We start from the raw sequence: 19,971 nt of genomic DNA on the forward strand, positions 1-19,971 counted from the left end.
GTTCTTATGTGAGAACCCAATGCCTGACAGCCAGCAAGTCAAACTGGGATGAGTCTCCTTAAACATGCAGCGCTGCAGGATGCCTCTCAGTTATCAGCTCTTGAACACTCAAGAGACTTTCCTGAATTCTTCTTCCCTATGGTAACTGTTCCACTCCTGGAAAGATGTGGTTTCATCCACAAATGTTATGCCTACCACAACTGTCAGGCAGTAGCAATTTCACTGTGCTTTCTTTCAGCTCATGTAGACAACTTTTTAGAAAACTTCTGCCTCCACTCAGCTATGAAGGATTTGGCTTGCTGCACTTTTCCATTATCAAATGTACTCATCAATTTCTATATCAGGCAGGCATTTGGGGAGGGCAAGCATCTCTAAGTAATTATGAGCAATAAAACACTAATACTTCACCAGTCTGTCTTTCTCTTATCAAAAATTCTTAATATTTTTTCATGGCCTCTAATCAGGAAACTTATCAAAGGCTTCATAAATCTTAAGTAAAAATAAGCTATGAATTTCTATTACCCATATTCTTACTTGCTATAGGGACGGTTCTCTAGAAATATATGTTCAGGAAATAAGCAACCTGCTTATAAAGGAAATCATATCAACCATCTGTCTGCCTTGCAGTCTAGAGAGTGGTATCTTTCCTTTGGTTAAAAAAAACCATCATGTAAAAATGCATATATTAAACATGCTAAATATAAGGAGCAGGACTGATAAATACATAGATAGCATAATTAGAGTTATGAGAGAAAACATGCATATGGAAAAATAAAGGACTAATGTACTGAAACATTAATAAATAATAGGGCTATGGGTGATTTTTAAAAGTTTCCTCTTTTTGCATTGTTTCAATGTATCTATAATGAAAGTACAATTTATTTTGGATAATATAATTTTTAGAAGAGACAGATAAATATGTGATTTGGTGCACTGCTATCTTAAAAAAGAACAGTAGCACAGAGAGAAAAGGGAAAGTATAGAACATCTGGGGGAATGGGACAGTTATTGAAAATTACTGGCAAGAAACTGGGAAAAAATGAGAATGAAAAGGAATATTATACTGATAATAAGAATCTGGGAGATAAGCAGAATATTAGGTAAAATCAAGCACGGTGTTTAAGTTCCACACAATTCAATGGGAAATCAAAGTAATTTTGGTAATAGAACTAACCATATTCTGAAGTCCTGATTAAGATCAGCAGGAAACTTATCAGATTATCAGTTTGTCAGCATGGAGGGTACTAGGAATACTCTGCTATCTGAGAAAGTAAGAAACGCCTAAAGAAGTTTGTATGATTCCAAAAAACAGAAGGTACTGGGGAATGAAACCAACCAAATTATGTTGTTCTATTGTGAGTATGTATGAATAAGTAACAACGAACCCTGCTATTATGTGTAAGTATAATGTATTAATAAAAAAAAAAAATTCCAAAGAGCAGAGTCAACTACTTTGTGAGACTAATCTGGTTCCAGAAAAGGGACTGCTAGGCTGGTGATGACTCCTTCGTGGCTCGAGCAGCGAGCGGCTCAGTAGCAAATTGAAGGAGAAGCTCTGACCTTTCTCATCCATGCACTGAGGCAAGCTGACAATAGCAGAGAAGAAAATGAAGGTCTTTCTGCTGTTTCATTTGTATTTTATTGCTGCAGTTCGCAATCAGGCTCAGATGCCACCCAAACATGACCCTTGTCCAAAAGTGGGCTGTTTGCTGGGGGCTAAACTAAAAAGCATGTCTTTCAAGTTTAAGAGAATCATTTCACTGTTAATTCCACGCCACGTTAATGCATCAGCCAGCTAAGTGCCTTTGCTGTAATCTTTCTTTTCAAAGGTTTTCAAATCTAAGGCCACCACAGAAATCATAAGACAGAACTAATGCACATCTTACCTTAATGCTTAGGAACTATTAGATTAACTCATCCAATAACTAAAAGGAGAGTTGAAAGCAGTGTCGTTATTTCTTCTCTTCTGTTAGTATTAGGCTGTCTGTGTATCTAGGGACCAGGGTACAGGCTTTTTCTTTTACATTTGCTAAACTCCAGTACATGGTGGTACACGCCTGTAATTCCAGCAGCTTGGAGGCTGAGGCAGGAGGATCGCAATGTTCAAAGCCAGCCTTAGCAATTTAGAGGGGTTCTAAGCAACCTAGTGAGACTCTGTCTCAAAATAAAAATTTTTTTAAAAACGCCTGGGGATGTGGTTAAGTGCCCCTGGATTTAATCCCTGGTGTATCCAAAAAAAAAAAAAAAAGTTTGCTAAACCAGTATAAAAACTTACCTACAGGAAGCTTAGAAAATCAAAGAATTCTCAAATGTTTCTGTCTTTTAAAAACAATGAATCATGAACAGTAATAACAAGATGGAGAAAATCGTGATGAAGTTAACACAGGGTCAAGGTATCGAGCGCTTGGCAGCCTCCAGCGTAAGCCTGCCCTGGAACGTGGGACAAGTGCTTCCCACACACCCACAGTCCAGGAACTGAACGCACCTATTTCCCTTTCCACGTTTCCCTGTGGTTTGCCATTGTTGCAGCAGCATCCTACAGGAGGCCTGCTCTTCATCCTAAACTCCTTGTATCACACAAGGATTATTTCTCAAACTGTTATGTTTCTTGAAGTGAGGAATACACTGCAATCAGAGATTAATTTCCTTACAACTGCAGCACACTTGTTGGGACATTTTTCTTACAAGCTATGAGTTTGAGCACTGGTACCAAGAAAGCACTGAGTATACTAACATGTGGACTGCTGTGAGGGTAGAGCCATGCTCAAATTTACATGACTAACTTAAAAAACTTTACACCAAAAATACAAAGAACCCAATCAATAAATGGGCTAAGGAACTGGGCAGACACTTTGCAAAAGATATACAGATGATCAAAAAATATAAGAAAAAGTGCTCATCATCCCTAATAATTAGAGAAATGCAAATTAAAATCATCCTAAGATTTCATCTTACTCCAATTACAATGCCTATTATCAAGAACACAAGCAATAGTAAGTGTTGGCATGGATGTGGGGGAAAAGGCACTCATACATTGCTGGTGGAGTCGCAAAGTGGTGCAACCACTCTGGAAAGCAGTATGGAGATTCCTCAAAACTTGGAATGGATCCACCATTTGACCCAGCTATCCCACTCCTCAGTTTATACCCAAAGGACTTAAAATCAGCCTATTACAGTGATGCAGTCACATCAATGTTCATAGCAGCTCAATTCATAATAGCTACATTGTGGAACCAACTGAGATGCCCTTCAATTGATGAGTGGATAAAGAAACTGTGGTATATATACACAATGGAATATTACTCAGCCATAAAGAAGAATAAAACTATGGCATTTGATGGTAAATGGATGAAGTTAGAAAATATCGTGCTAAGTGAATAAGCCAAACCCAAAAAACCAAAGGTCGAATGTTTCTCTGTTAAGTGGATGACGATATATAATGGTGGAGGCGGGGGTGGCAGGAAGAGAAGAATAAATGCTGGATAGTATAGAGGAAAATGGGGTGGGAGAGGGTGGGGGACGAAAAGATAGGAGAATGAAACAGTATTATCCTATGTATATGTATGATTACATAAAGAGTGTGAATCTACATTGTGTACAACCATAAGAATGAAAAGTTGTACCCATTTGTGTACAAAAAAATGCAATCTGTAAAAAGAAAAAAATTTAATAAAAACATTTACATAACTATAGTAAACAGAAAGTCATACAGTGAAGCTCCCTCCTTAAAAATCAGGAACTATAAGTGTATCTACCAATGGTTCAGCCTAAAATGGTGTCTCAAACTGTGGAATATCCAATTCTTGAAGTACTGTATTTTCTACATCCTGTCTCTAGGCCTTTTCATCCATATTCACAGTTTTAACCACCATCCAGAACAGGATAAATCATGAAAATTTGTTTTCTAGCCCTGATTTTCATCTTAACTTCTCTACACGATAAACATCACAGACATCCCCACTTAGCTATCTCTCAAGTACCTCACACTCCATGTTTCATCTGAAGTCATTAACTGCCTTTTCCTCCCTCTCCTATAATCATCCCAGTGGTAAAAATCCAGTCTTTGAAATCTTTCCCTTTTATCTTCATTTCCTACAATGAATCTATAACCAAATTATATCCATCTTAAATACTGCTCAAATCTGTCTCTTCTTTTCATCCTTAGGGCAAGTAGATGAACTTGAGGATTTTTATAACATTTTAAAAATGTATTACATAATACAAGTCTCAACCAGGTGAATTTTAAGGTTCTTTTCCACATGGACTCTATTTACCTTGCTCAGCCCCTTATAATCTACACCTGAAATATAGTAGATACTTGAAGCAAGTTGTAACATCAGTTTTCACTGAATAAATGAGTCTAGGGTTGAACCATGATAATACCAAGTCCTCTTCTTTCTTCTGTATAGCCCCTTATAGTAACAGAGCCCCTATATACTATCTCCTCTCACACCTACAACTTCTTAAGACAGATGCCAATAACATCATTAGGTCTGCTTTGCCAATAAAAGAACTGAGACTCCGAGAAGTTAAAAGTCCTGCCAAATGCATCTACCACTCAGCTAGTAAACAGTTGTGCAAAACCACCTTGATTCTGACTTCTGTGTTCCTCCACTGCTGGGTGAACTTGTGCTACAAGGGTGACAGAACACCACTCTGGGCAGAGAGAGGCTGAGGATGATTTGGCAACAATGATGATGTTCTGACATAAAGAAGAACACTGGGCTCAAGTGACTTCCTGTAAGGTTCCTTTCAATTCCAAATCCTTTAGGCTTGGTATCACTCTAAAGTAGGCAGAGCTGGTCTCCAAGGTCTTCCTAGTACCACCGTCTCTCCCTTATGACACTGATCCCCAGAGCAGCAACCTGGCCTTTCAGTGACCACTGAATTTCTTAAGCTCGATCTGCCATCCAAGGGGCAGCATCAAGCCTGCAGGAACTTTTGTAACTCTTCTGTCTAGTTTCAGAAATCTTTCTGTTCTACCTGTGATGTGTTCTGGCCTGTGTTAAAACTGAATATATTTAAGTCTCCCAAGTCAACTTTCTATTCAGAGGAAATATGGAGTTTGAGAACAAGTTTCCTGACACCAGAAAGAAACAGACTAAAGTAGAATGTGAATGTGGGTTGTTCCACAGGACCAATGATGTGATCTCAACAAGTCACTGGCAGGGGAAAAAAGAGAAAGAGCTGCTGAGAGACAGAGCAAGCAAAGGTAAAGAAAGACTCTGGATTCCAACGTAAGCAGACCAAATAGGAAGAAAAGAAGGCCTTTAAGGCAATCAGGAAATTCCACGAACTGGTAACTGCCAATACCAAATAATTATTGTTAATTTTGTTGAATACCAGCAGCATTGTGGCTATGCAGTAAATCATCCACAGGTTTTAGATGCATACTAAAATAGACAGTGATGAATTGACACTGTCTGGGTTTGCTTTAAAATGCTTCAAAAAGAAAGAAAAGGAACAAACAGATGAACCAAATGCAGTACATCTTGATCATTAATGAATCTGGGTGCTGGGTTTATGGGATTTCCTTACACTAGTCTCTCTACTTTAGACACAATTGAAAATTTTCAAAATAGATAATTGTATTCTGGATCCTTTTTGTAAGAGTCTTAGAAGTCTCCAAAGAAGTAGTAATTAGTTAGATTTAATGGTTTTAACTACTATTTTTTTGCTAAGGGGTATGCTAATATTTGACCCTTTTCTGTTTATTTTTGAATTCCAGTTTCCAGAAGACTGTCACAGAATCATGGCCCGTGTGGGTTTCTGGCAACATGGTAAATGAGTGACACACTCGAATTTGGCTTTTGTACAACAGCTCCTGCTATTATCTCTGTATTTACCAGGAAAACCCACAAGCTATTGTTAGCCACAGGAATTGTGGTTAGAGAGGCTGAGGACTCAAGTGGACTCTGAGGGGCCACACAACTCCCTAGTGTGGGTTTGCTGGCAACTGGGTGGAACTGCAGAAGTCCTGAAGACATAGGCTAGATCCAGAGAGGGGAGAGACATCACAGCCGCTCAGAGTTGGACTCATCTTCTACGTGGGCTTACTCAGAATCCACACCAACCTTCCCCTCTGCAGTAAACTGTTCCAATGCACAGACTCTCTTCAGGAGCTGAACTAAACTTAGGTCAGTGTCCTAAATTGTCAGTTTATACTGAGAACCTGTTACATGACAAATCAGTCCCCAGCAAAAGTTCCTATCCTCTCACTGACAACAAGATACTTCCTGTACCCTGCCTGGGTGCTGCAAGTCACTGTTTTCAGAGAGGATAGAAAAGGTGCAAGGCTGGCTTCTTGGGAAGGCCAAGGAAAGAGCACAAGGGGGAGCCCAGGGAGGAAGGCTGCCGATAGAGAAGGTAGCAGTGGCAACATTCATCTCCAGGACAGTGTCTCCAGAGTTCAGGAAGTACTGTGCAGCAAAAAAGTGTAAAAAGGCAAGAAAGAAACAGTGAGTTACCTCTGCAGGCACATACGTAAGTCTAGAAATGAAGGGAGATCACAGAGCACTAACAAACTAAAACACTTTAAAACTTCATACAATAAAGATGCCACATTAAAAATTCAGAGTGATTTTTCTAGCCCCCTTTCAAGACAAGGTCTCTTTTGGAAGGAACAGAAATAGAAAAGGACTGAAAGCATTTGGCTGTTTCCCCAGACCAATGCAAATGCAAAGAAATGCAATGCAAAGAAATGACCTCAAATGTAGTAGAGTATTTCAGAGTTTCTTCCACCAAAATCAAGAGAGCAATTAGATTCTTCTTTTTCTTACTGCATTAAAGAGCTTTAATGTAGGTAAATATTTTTTAAAAATTAAATTTTTTCCTATCATAAAGTTCCAATGATCTCCCTACTTAAAAATTCTTCCAAGACCAAGCTGAGTAAAGAGTGTTAAATGTGTACCTAACTGAAAGACAGAGATAAGAGAGGAGAAAAATTCTTAAAAACTTCCATGCTACCAGAGAGGTAGTAGATATAAGGTCATATGTACTTCCAGAGAAGTGACCTTATGCGAATTAGAAGAGGGCTTCTAGGGGATAGGAATATTTCTCTTGCTTGCTCTGCAGCCGGGATTAATAGAAAGAAGCAGAAAAGGATATCATTTGGAACTGAGCTTTCTGTTTAAGAGAGGGAGGAAGCATACAAAAGCCTCTGGATCTGTGTCAAGGGAGTGAATGATATTTTAAAAGTCTGGCAGGAAACCAAAGAGCTACACCCACACGCAAAGCTCAACTGCTTCCAACACACTACCTAGACCACAAACTTCCTCAGCTGGGAGGCACTGGCAGGTCTGGAAATTCTGAGAAGGGTGTGGCTGCCTGGCCTTATTGATTAGTGACATTCCCAGATGAGGGTGGAGGGACTTGACTGCATTCTGAAGAAATGCTCACCTTTAGCCTTAGTCAAAGGGGCCCCTAGCAAGACCAGAAACAAACAAAAAGGGAAATTACAGTGAGGAATAGTTTACCTTCGGAGAACAGTTGAAATGCATACCGGGTACTGGGAGTGTAGTTACATACATTGTAATACACCGATACAGGTACAGCGTGCCAACTATGCAGAAAAATCTTCTGCTAATAATAGACCTAGAAAAAGGGAAAAACAGGGCAGATTCTCAGTCAAATTCTGCAGGTTCATTTAAAGTTTTTAATGACCCAACAAAACAAACCCAAAAAAGTACTGAAGTGCTTGATACCAGAATATTGCAACTTGAGGTTTGGAGAGTAATGTGTTTTTTAAAAAAACAAAAAACAAAAGCATTTAACTGGGGCAAAGGGTGTATGCAGCTCAGTGCTTGACCAGTATGCAGGAGGTCCTGGGTTCCATATGGGTGGGCAGGCGCACGCACACGCGTGCACACACACACACACACACACACACACACACACACACACACAAACATTAACTGTCCAAAAGAGTTCAAACTGCACTATGCTGCTACTAATTAGGATTCATAAGGCTTTAAACCTGAGTTGTCATTCAAATGATGGATGAGTTGAGTCCATTCAGTACATTTAGTTAAACACATAGTATCTTCTCTGTCAAAAAAGGGAAAATGCCCAAAAAATCAGAATGACATGAGAATGAGAATTTAAAATTTTTGTGACATTCAATGAGTTAAAAGACATTAAACAATTACACTTATACATATCAGAAACCAATCCTCTTAGGCATCACGGTGTCAAGTAAAAGGACCCATCTGTAAGACAGAATCCAACCCTTATTCCACTTCCCAATCACGATGGGGCTTCAGAATAGACTACTTCTTTGAGTCTCAATTTTCTCATCAGTAAAATAGGAATAATAGCCTTAAAAATAAGGCATGGAAAATTCCTACTGTAGAGTAGGCATAAATAGTAGCTATCAAATAGATAGCCATGTTCATGAATAAAACTCTAAGCAAGAATTAGAGTTTTTATCAGTGGCTCTAATGAAATGATTTGATGTACACATGTGAACTCGCGTACTGAATGTGATGACTTCTCCTAATATCAAATTCCACCTAAGTTTGTGCGACTTAACCTCAGCAGAAGAATCCTGTGTCTCCTCAGACAAGAATAGTTCTGCTCTACCTTCCTCCCATTCTACCACAGATCAGAACTTCGCCCTCTCAATCTCCTCTTCCTCAACCCCAGGGATTCAAGTTTTCCTTGCCCTGGAGCAACCTGAGTCGAATAAACACCGAACATTTACAAACAGCGGGTAGGCTTTCCTCTTAGAACATTGAACATTTAGTCACTCTATAATTGTGCGGTGTAGCTGTTCTTATACTGGATGGCATGCCTACCAAAGTGTGGTAGCTATGGAATAATTTGTCTCATTCATACTTTTTGTTTTAACAAGAGGAATGAAATGATAAAGTTATCTGTATGGTTAAAAATTAATTTAAAAAATACATGCAACTATAGTAGCATTTTATTGTACATATAGTCCCTTGTAAGTCAGTTGGGTTTTATCAATATAATCTGGATGTTTTGTCTCCTCATCTACATTTTACAAACTGGGTCAGAAACACCTGCCATAGAAGATGTCTTTGATTATTTCATCACCTCTGAAGACGAACTTATTCAGCATGAAGTTGTCTTGGAAAGGCATGTGCCTCTAATTTCAAGTATAATGAAAAATAGAAACATAACTGAATAATGAGACAAAACTAAATAAAAATGCCTTTCTATAAATGTTTGTTAAGAATACTACAGAAGAAAAACCAAAGTGAATTGTGCAGAGTGAACTCTAACAGCTGAATTTCTTAAAAAGAAAATGCTCTCTCAAATAGAAATTATTTGCAATTTAACCTGACCCATCTGAGAAACACCTAAGAGAAAACTATCAAGACTAGATCTGTTTGAAGTCTTTAGAGAATGAAAAACAAAATTACTGCTTTTGGTAAACAACACTATCTTAAAATTATTTTGCCCAATTATTTCATAGCACACAAAAGATAACCACACTCACCCCCAATAGCTATTTCCATAGTTCAAAATTGAGTCAAATGAGTACCCTGAAGTGATTTCAGTTATCTTGAGAATGAGGCGTATGAAAAAGTGATAACACTAGAAAAGCCAACTCCATTTTCTAAAAAAATTAGGTAAAAACATCGCATATTTAGTTGCATTTACTATTTGCTAGAAGTTAAAAAAATGGAATGAAGTTATTCATGTGAATTTATCAATGTTAATAATAAGATGACAAGTTCAAGTGGTTGTTAAGAATTTTCTGATCTTTGGTATTTACTTAATCTTTTTGAAATTAAGCTTGGAATGTCTTCCATGTGTAAAGTTAAACAAGGATCTCCTACCACCAAAGTTAAAAAGCAGAGCACAAAAGTGTTTCAAAGAACAATCTACACTTCTGGGCATTTACTTCCTTAATCAAAGAATTTCACACATTTGGAATTCTTAAGTTACTTAAAGGTTTAAATGGTCGAGATGTGCTTAAAAAGAAAAAGAACCACAAAAGAAACACTGATGAGATATTAATAGATTAATCAAATGCCAATATGAAAAACACATGGTATCACCCTCAAAATCCCCTGGTGCTCTTCCCAGATGGAGTATACCTCTCCTGCCATGTATCCTATGTGCTCATACTCAGCAATGACTATCATCTCAAAAAGCTATATTTGGTCATGGTTATCTATTTTTTCCCCAATGTTTAAGCATAAGATTCACTATTATTTTTTCTGAGAAAAGAAAAACACACCTGTTAAATTTGATTATAAGGAAATATGAATGAAAGTGTTCATACTCTTTATAGATCATTTTTAAGACTTGCTAGAATAGTGGGTTATATAGAGTACAGGTGACCTTGTTATTAAACTTGTTTTTTAAGGTGCTGGCGATTGAGCTCAGGGCCTGCTAGGCAAGTGCTATACTACTGAGCTACACCCACTAGCTCCTTATTTTGCTTTTTAATACCTTTATCTAGAAATGAAAAACGTGCTCAGAAGTAGATTACATATTGCCAAATCTAGGCTAAAAACAGCATGACTATGTTTTTGGCATTTGCTAGAACAGTCTAAAACTTTAAAAAATGGTGAATGAAATAAATTAATATACTATAAAGTACAGTTAAAATATCAGAAAGTTCTTTTATTTCCCACAATGTCTCTTTCAACTAATCCACAATAGGAAGATATATACAACTCTGGGCATGTAAGGAGAGATTTGACTATTTGCTAATAATATGACCCCTGAAGAAACACCTCAATTGAAAATACAATTTGACAGTGTCATAATTGACTTTAAATAAAATTATTTCATTTTCCCAAACTCTTATATTAGGAAAAAAAAAAAAAACGTTTAAAGAAATTATAGGCAATGAGTATTCTGGTACCCATTCCTGGTACTACTTCATAAACTTTCCATTTATTTCTAATCCATTTCTCTGAGTAGACATTATTTCTAGTTCTTTATGAAGCTATGGGCTTTTAGAAACAGAACCCTGGTGCACAGCAATGTAGCTAAGACACAAATAAACAAGGGAGAGAACATGAAAGTGTCAGGGAGACACTTGTCTCCAAGGCAGTCATCAAGGTCAATGTGTAACTGAGGTCCCTGTGAGTGACTCCAACATGTGAAACATGACAACACAGCTGATGGTATCTTTAGTTGGAGGCTAGTTCACTTGGTGACTTTGACCATCTCAATGAAGTTCATTGAAAACTAGCTTCCTCATCAGCAAAAAGAGGAAAAGGACACGACTTTTTATGAGCCAGAGAAGTGGCTCATAAAAATAAATAAAAGGCTATGAAAAGTGACCAAGAATGGTTATCAGAAAACTCATCATCTAATTTCTTCAACATTTTTTAAAGAAGTTGGCTCTAAATAAAACTATTTCATTTTTCTAACTACCACACTACCAAATAAAATTGGTAAAATATCATGGATGATATGAACAGTGGTAACTTTCGCCAAATTGCTCTTTCATGTCAAGCTCTGTGCCATTTAGTTCCTACAACACCCAGCAATGTGTGGCTATGACCTTAATTTTACAGAAGGGGAAACTAAGGCTCAGAGTCTAAAGTGAAATGTAGATATTGTAGGTAACACAGTAACATTTAGACAAAATTGTTTCACATTAGGTAACAAATCCAGATGTTGAGTACCAACAGGTTAACATTCTATCACATTTCAGTTACGTTTCAAAAGTTCCTTAACTCAAAATTTTTAATGTTAGTGGTATATGTCATACTTAATGCTACCCAGAACTCTACAAATGTTTTGGTCATAATTTAATAACTATATTAGTTATTAAAGCACTGAAAAAATCCTAATAGTGTCACACAGATGTGCAAAATTCCAGATGCCCACTTTTCATTACAGTTTACAGACTGTGGCCAGTTAGATGTGCTTATTACCACACCTCATGTGTTTAATCGGTCACTCTGATGTCATCCAGTTTCTAACCCTCTAAATTACCTGAACTTCCACACTGACATCTTTCCATCTATTGTGCTGAATGCCATCCTCACCTCCAGCTATGGTCTGAATATCCATAGGCCCCACAAATTCCTATACTGAAATCTGATCACCAGAGATTAGATAACAAAGGCAGAGCCTGCGAATGGGATTAGTGCCCTTGTAAAGGAAACCACAGAGAGCTAGCTAGTCCCCTCCCACCAAGTAAGGAAACAGTGGGAAGGAGCCATCAATAGCCAGGAATGGGACTCTCACCACACACTAAGAAGCCTATACCTTGACCTTGGATTCCTAGTCTCCAGAAGTGTGAGAAATAAAGTGAAGTCGTATTAGTCACCCAGACTACAGTATTTTGTTACAGCAGCCTGAACACACACCTCCCAAAAATCTATTCTTCATAGAGCATCCAGAATCATCTTTTTAAAAATAGTCTACAGAGTATGTCTTCTAAAGCCCTCCAAAGGTTATCAATTATACCTTGAATAATCTCCAAATCCTTCTGTAAGACCATAAGGTCCTAGATCTGCCTGGCCTCTCTCCACCTCAGGCTCCCTCTGCTCTCCCCATCATTCTGCAGCCTTCGGCTATAGCCCTCGGTGATTTCTGAGCACACCTTGCAAGTCCCCTCTGCCTTGGGGAGGATCTCCATGCCAGTCATTCTCTGGCTGGACTCCATCTTCTGCCTTCTTCCTGGAACATGCCCCATCACTCCACCTGGTACAGACATTAGTCCAGAGATGAATGCCTACTCTATTACTCTAATGCAGTCCCCTGCTCCCCTCTTATTCTTCTATTTGAATTTCTTCACAGTTTGACAACCTTTCTCCACCCCCAAATCCCCACATTCTGAAATCTGAGCCAATTCCACAGAGATGGTAAAATCTGTTTTCTTCCCTTTAATTCTTTGCTACTACCCCTTGTTTCCCTGGTGAAATGACGGCTGCTCTCCAACTGCCATGTTTTAACTCTCTCAAACTCCCCTCACAGCGCCCTTCAATTCCCTTTCAGGACTCTGAGCCACCTTTTCTGCCTTATCTTTCAGACAGGAATCCTACTGCCTGGGCAAGAAGAGTCACTCAGTGTTCCCTACACCCCAACCCAGTTTGTCATGTTTGCCTACCAATCTCTTTCCCTGGCCTCTCCCATCAGTCTGTCTGCTAAACTACTATCCGTTCACTTCGAGCATGCCACAGTCGCCATCTGGACAGAGCCACCCCACCCTACCAACCACTTCAGAACTTCATTTCTATTTTATGGTACAGTTGCCCCATGGCACATCTGAGGGATTGGTTCCAGGATTCCTCTGGGATACCAGAACCCACAGATGCTCAAGTCCCTTATATAATGCACACACATCCTCTCATACATTTTAAAGCATCTTGGTGACTTATACTTACTACCCAATGCAATGTAAATTATACGTAAGTCATTGTTCTACCACATAGTTTAGGTAATAAAGGCATGAAAAAACAGGTCTATGCATGTTCAGTACAGACTAATTATTTTCCCCAGAGTATTTGTGATCCAAGGTTGGTTAAACTCATGAATTTGGAGGGCTGGCTGTATTTTTAATAATAAGACTGCTGTCAGTTCTCCTGACAGAAACAACGTCTCATCCCCTATTAGAGGCAGCCCTCAGGGAGACCTGGGCCTTACTCATCTTTTATTCCCAGTGAGACTATTAATGGAGCATATGAAACCAGCAGGACAATACCCTTCTGTGCTCTGGAGTTTTACTTCTGACTCCCTCTGAAAGTCTTTACCTATTTTTTTCCATAAATGTTTGTCCTACAAAGTCTTCCAGTGGTCTGTCAAAATTCATCTCCCTTGATGCTCATTATCCCTTCACCCTACATCCTTTATTTAATTTAAGACATTTGTTAAGATGGCTCCCCTCATTCAACTTTGCCTATCAACCCTGGAGACTGGGGACTGTGTGTTCTCCCATCTTCCTCCCTCCCATCGCCTGCATCCTGAATGCCCATGCAGGCACTCCACGTATCACAGCTTGGGCACTCCGCATGGCTCCAGAGGGAGAAGCATAAAAACCCAGAAATTTGAATTCAGTACTTTGGCAGAGGAAAGACTAGTAAAACAAATGAAAGGGCAAGGTTAAATGTTGGTCAACAAACACAAACCAAAATAAATGCTCTCCTGAGAGATTTAGAACTCATTTAATATTTCTTGGGTACTTACAGGGCAATGGCCACTTATGAATAAGGAAAACGAGACACACCCAAGCTCCCAGCCCAGAAATATGCCTGTACACGCACAATACTCTTGCCTTTAAAAAACCCAACTCAAAGCAATTTTACAGCTTTGATATTATCTTAATCATTTTCCTATTTAGCATGTATTATTATCCCATTTTATAGAAGAGGAAATTAAAGTATTAAAGTACTAACCTGGCCACAGTCAATGAAAGAGTAACCACCAAACCTAGGGCTCTCAACTTTTAATCTGCTGCTCAAAAAAGGAGGTTAGCAGCTAAGAATTTTTGTTCCTACTCACTCTGTACAATACCTGCAACATAATTCAAGAGCTGACTAAGCTCAGGAAGTGCTCTATACTGATGTAGATAATTTGCAAGGAACAGATCATATTATGAAAGTGTCCCTGCTCTACCCGCCTTTACAAAAATACTATTTCCAGAGTCACATAGATTGTAACAGAATGTAAAGAGAAATATTACAAGATGAAATAAAGATCAAGATGATCTACTTGAGACAGTTGAGAAGAAGGATCCTCCAGAATATCCTATATAAAACCTTATGAAATGGAAAAGTCACATTACTTTGTTGGTATTTTAGAATATCAACAAAAAAATCTATGTATGTGTACATGTATGTATGCAAATGTATATATGATATATAAAATGTAAACACATAGATTCATATGTAAATGATGCTAAGTAAATGTATACTTAGATTTTTCTTCATTTCTTTCTTTGATCAAACTTACTCACCTTAAATTGCTACCCTAGGGACTTGTCCAGCTACAGCTAGTAGAATGGAACAATTTATGTGTGTTCTTGGTCTGGAGTAATGAGTAACATACTCTCATAACAGAAATTTCTAAAAATATAATAACCACAAACATCACCAGCAGTGGCTAACATTTAATGAATTCGAGGTCCAGTGACTAGCATATGCAACATGCGATGAATGCTACCAGCTATCCCTATTTTTATTCATTCATATGATGGATATACCTGTACTAGGTTGTGTTCTAGGCACCGGGAATCCAGCAGTGAACAGAATGGAAAAGCCTGCCTTACACTGCTTATGTTCTAGTGGGGATGGGCAGACAATAAGCATGTAAATAAGTAAAATTCAGAACATGTTAGATATGTGCTAAAAGGTAAAAATAAGTGACAGGGTCACTGGGAGAAGGTAGGTAACAATTTGGGATTAAGTTGGTCAGAGAAGGTCTTCCTTTGTGGGGGTTAACCATGCAGACATCTGTGGGCAAAGATTCTATACATAAGTGTTTGCTGATCAGCAAGAGGTGAGGGAGTAAAGAGCAAGAGGAGACAGTAGGGAATGTTGCCGCCCGCAGCAACAATCTCGTGGGTATTTATCAGAGGTGTACTGGAAATAAACTACTTCTATTCCTGAGCCGCTTCCTTGCTTTCTTGCTTATTCTCTACATTATAGAGAAAAAGAGGCTTGCTTGATTTTAGAGGAAGAAAGGCTTTGAGAGGGAGAAAGACTTTGCTTAGAGGAAAAGAGACTTGCTACACTTTCAAAGATCTACTTCTTCTTAGAGTTCTGCTGCTTCTTCTCAGAGGTGTGTCCTGCGTCCTGCGAGCTTAAAGGTGCTGTCTATCAGAGGTGCTTCTTAGTAGTGCGTCCCACGTACTGCGATCTGTGATCTGCAACCTAGAGATGTGTTCTTAGTCCTCCGCTCTGCGATCTGCCATCTGCCTTCTGCCTACTGCTGCTGCTGCTTTTTTGCCTTCTGCCTACTGCCCGCTTATATTCCCTCCAGGAGGAAGAGGGTAGGGCCACGCCAGTTAAGCGAAGATCAGGCAAGGAGCCAGCTGCCCAATCACGGCAAAGGTCAAAACGAGCAGGCACGAGCAGGAGCACTCGGGAACACGTGCACGCGTTGTGTGCGTGGACTCACTTGAATACGGCCAATGATAAAGCACCTGAGTGTGTCTATGTTAACCGACTTCCTCACCGCCCATGTGATCAAAACAACTTCTGGCTGGCTGCCAGGCGCCATCTTGGCATAGTCCACATGGCATAGCCTCCAACAAGGGAAGAAACCACTGGGTCTGGTGGGACCCACTGGGTTACCATGAGGACAATAGCTCTAAAACTACATGAGGTGAGAGAAGAGTCACATGTGCTAACTTAGTGTTACAGTAACATACTCTTTTGGCCAAGTTGCAAAGTGACTTAAGGGAAATAGACCACTAAGAGGCTCCCATGATAGGGTCAGAGATGGTGGTTAGACCTATGGCAGCAACAGAATTGGTGAGATAGGCCAGATGTGGGGGAAGAGATTATTCAGAAAAGAAAAGAAAAGAAGACAAATCAGGACACTTGAACTGAGAACCAGGAAGAACAGTGAGGCTTACTGACTAAGAAGGGGACAGAACAGGGGAGGCTTGGGATCTATTAGGATGCCAAGTACTTTGTGAAATGCTCTTTACATACTTTATATTCAATCCTCATAAAAGGGCTGAGACAGAAATCATTACTGTCATTCTCAGGTTACAGACGAGGAAACAATGCTACTATAGCAGGTAAACAGCCTGACCAAAGTCACCCCAAAGTCACCCAGCAGGTAGGTGACAGGATCTAAATCAAGGATAAGCCTCCAGTAACCACCCCTGGCATGGTATTAACAGTGGGGTGGGAGACAGATGTAGTGATTTCTAAATCAGATCATCACCAGGCACAGTGGTACACACCTATAATCCCAGCTAATCAGGAGAGGCTTAGGTAGAATCGTAGGTTCAAGGCCAGCCTCTGCAACTTAGTGAGATCTTGTCTCAATATAAAAAATATAAAAGGCTGTGGATGAAGCTCAGTGGTAAAGCGTCCCCAGGGAAGGCAAAAAAAAAGGATTATGATTAGATATCACTAATGGTAAAAGAGAAAACTTGGGCATGGTACAAAATACAAGGCAAAAATAAAACCACTTAAAAATACACATTTAAGAGCATATAGAGAAAAACATAAAAAAGGATATGAACCCAAATGTTAGCATTATTTATCTCTGGTAAGATTATAACTTTTTTTCTATGTATTTATTATCTTAGTTCATTTCTGTTGTTGTTGTTGGTATAACAAAATACCTGAGATCAGGTAATTTGTAGAGAAATGAAGTTTATTTGGCTCATAGTTCTGGAGGTTGGGAAGTACAAGAACAAGCTGCTGGCCTAAGGGCCTTCTTGCTGTACCATAACATGGTGGAGGTCATCACAAGGTGAAACAGCAAGTAGACTAGCTTGGGTGTCTCTTCCTCTTCTTAGAAAGATGCTAAGCCATGATGGGGGCCTCATCCTCAGATCTCATCTAATCCTAATTAAGTCCCAAAGGCCCCATCTCCAATCATTATCAATCATCTCATATCATTAACATATGAACTGGGGATTGAGTTCCCAACATGTGAACTTTTGAAGGACACATTTGAACAATTATCGTTTATCAATATTTTCTAATCTACCTATTAGCAAGATGCATTACTTCAGTTTTCTTTAGTGCTATAAATTAAAATTAACTCATAAAAACTATCACTTTTTATATCTCTGCGTTGTTTTACTCTCTCTCTATTTTATCCTGTTAAAAAGCCTCTTAAAATGCTTACAGTATCTTAAAAGCCAAATTGCTGGGATTACTGAATTTTGGGGCTATCCAGGGTGAATCCAGTTTCCCTACAATTCCTAGGACTTAGACTAATATTTAGGTCATGAGATCTAAAATGATAAAAATCAGAAAAAGTGGCAGCAGATGAAACCACCAGTCCCCTAAGGTAAGAGGAAGAAGCAAGGAATAATTGGGTATTGAATGTGCCATTCAGCCCCTAGGGCATTCATCCTCCCAATGTCCCTTGTAAAAGAGGAGAGAAGAGAGGAGACCACGCAAAGGATCTTGGCCCCAACTCAGAACCCAGAGAGATGATGGGCCAAAATCAAAGGGATGGGAGAAAACTTGACAGAAACAGAAAGAATGAAATTGGACATATCTGTCCAGTGGAGAAACAGGAAAGGGGATTTCCCAGACTGGAGGTGAGTAGGAACCATGCCACACCTGGGAGGGGACAGCATGGCAGCAGTCAACTAGGAGAAAGTTCGGAACATTTTCTGCAATATTTAGGGATCAGTAAGATGTGACAGCTATCAAGGCTGGCTGGTCCAACCTAGGGCACATGTATGTGTCTTCTGGGTGGAACATAACACATAAACCTTATAACCAAGAAACTGAACTGCTCCGTTTTTATTCTATTTTTCCTATGCATATGGAATCTGTGCCACTGTATCTGCTAAGAAAGGACACTTTTAGAGAACAAGCTTGTTATACCAGGATTATTATACCTTATTATACCAGCTTATTATGCCAGGATTTCTAGACTGCGTTCATATTAAGAAGTCTTCATTCTCCAATGAATGTTGCTGTGATATGGGGGCAAGCCAACAGCTTCTCCTAGTCTTGGTTACCTTCTCTGAGAAGTGAGTGTAACACTACTAATTTTAAGGACTGACTGAACCAAATGTCACAACGCATGTAAAAAAATATCGTTACTACAACAACAGCTAGTTTGGAACTTGTCTCTTGAATAGGATGAAAATGGTTTTTGACAACACAGATGAAAAGGAACAGAATAAAAGAGACTGAGAAAGCAGAGTAGGTGCAGCAACATGTGTAGAGGGGAGAGACAATGCTTAAGTTTCCACTTGCTTTACTGCTAGAGAGGAATATGACAGCCAATTAAATAATGGCAGTTATCCAAAAAAGCTGCAGTATCAACGAGGGAATTTTGTCCTCCTCAGTTTTATACTTGGAGACAGCACGAATGACACACTTGGAAAAGCTGAGACGTTACTGCAAAAGCAAACAAAATACCCCAGGACATAACCTCTATATAAATATGCAATGTTCTGCCCCATGCTGCATCCCTAGCACATAGTCTCTAATAATTCCTGGTAACTAACTAAATATAAAGATGCCCCAAAGCTCCATTACAGACTAGCCTTCTGGTCCACTACAGTATAATTTATAAGAAAGTGAAATGACCTTAGTAAAGGTTCTCCTGAAACTTGGAAAACAAACTATTGAACAGGAACCTGGAAAGACCTGCTCCACATCAGTAAGTGCTTTTAAAACCTTTACTTAATCATAACCATCAAAGACATAAAACAATGAAAAAATGTTGACAGTATCTGTGCTCATAAAGTACCCTGGGGATGAGAAGAGGAATGAGCAAGTACTTTGATTCAATCAACTTAATGTGAAAAAGAAGCACTGATGGAATTAAAATATATAGGGTAAAATGAAAGATAAATGTTAGTGGACAGTCTAGTCTGTTAAATAAAACACAACCCAAAACAATCAGATCAGCATCTGACAGAAGCAGTTGTAATCAACCCAAATATTCTGTCCTTGGGAATTAGATTCCAGTCACACAAGAGAGGAAAATGCTATAGGGTTTTATGTTGGCAAAAACCCACCTAACAAATAAGGCCCCCCAAAGCACAGCCTTTATCAGAGGTTTAAATATGGTTTTATGTTGGCAGAAATCTACCTAACAGACAAGGGCCCTAAAACCACAGCCTTCATCAGAAATAAAAATATTAAATAAGGCTGGAGGTATAGCTCAGTGGTGAAGGACATGCTTAGCATGTGCAAGGCCCTGGGCTCAATCACTAGCACCAAATAAAAGAATTAATTAATTAAATAAAATTTTTAAATGACTACAAAATAAGTTCTTACTAAAGTAATCTCTGAACATAAAATATACAATGCCAGTAAACATCCAAAAACCCATCCCAGTACTCTCAAAATACACTCCCAGAAAGGCCATACTGGA

At 39.0% G+C, this 19,971-nt stretch overlaps 1 protein-coding gene across 8 annotated transcripts in view; it reads right to left on the reverse strand.

Annotated features, from left to right (window-relative positions):
- Positions 1–19,971, reverse strand: part of SGMS1 (sphingomyelin synthase 1) — a 328,806-nt gene that overhangs the window by 13,288 nt on the left and 295,547 nt on the right. For all 8 annotated transcript variants that reach the window (XM_079138312.1, XM_079138313.1, XM_079138315.1 and 5 more), the window contains one exon: positions 7,476–7,593. In XM_079138312.1, the coding sequence (XP_078994438.1) occupies positions 7,476–7,593 (118 nt within the window). The remainder of the gene's footprint in view (positions 1–7,475; positions 7,594–19,971) is intronic.

Source organism: Sciurus vulgaris (assembly GCF_902686455.1).
Source record: "Sciurus vulgaris genome assembly, chromosome: 4".
Classification (NCBI taxonomy): domain Eukaryota; kingdom Metazoa; phylum Chordata; class Mammalia; order Rodentia; family Sciuridae; genus Sciurus; species Sciurus vulgaris.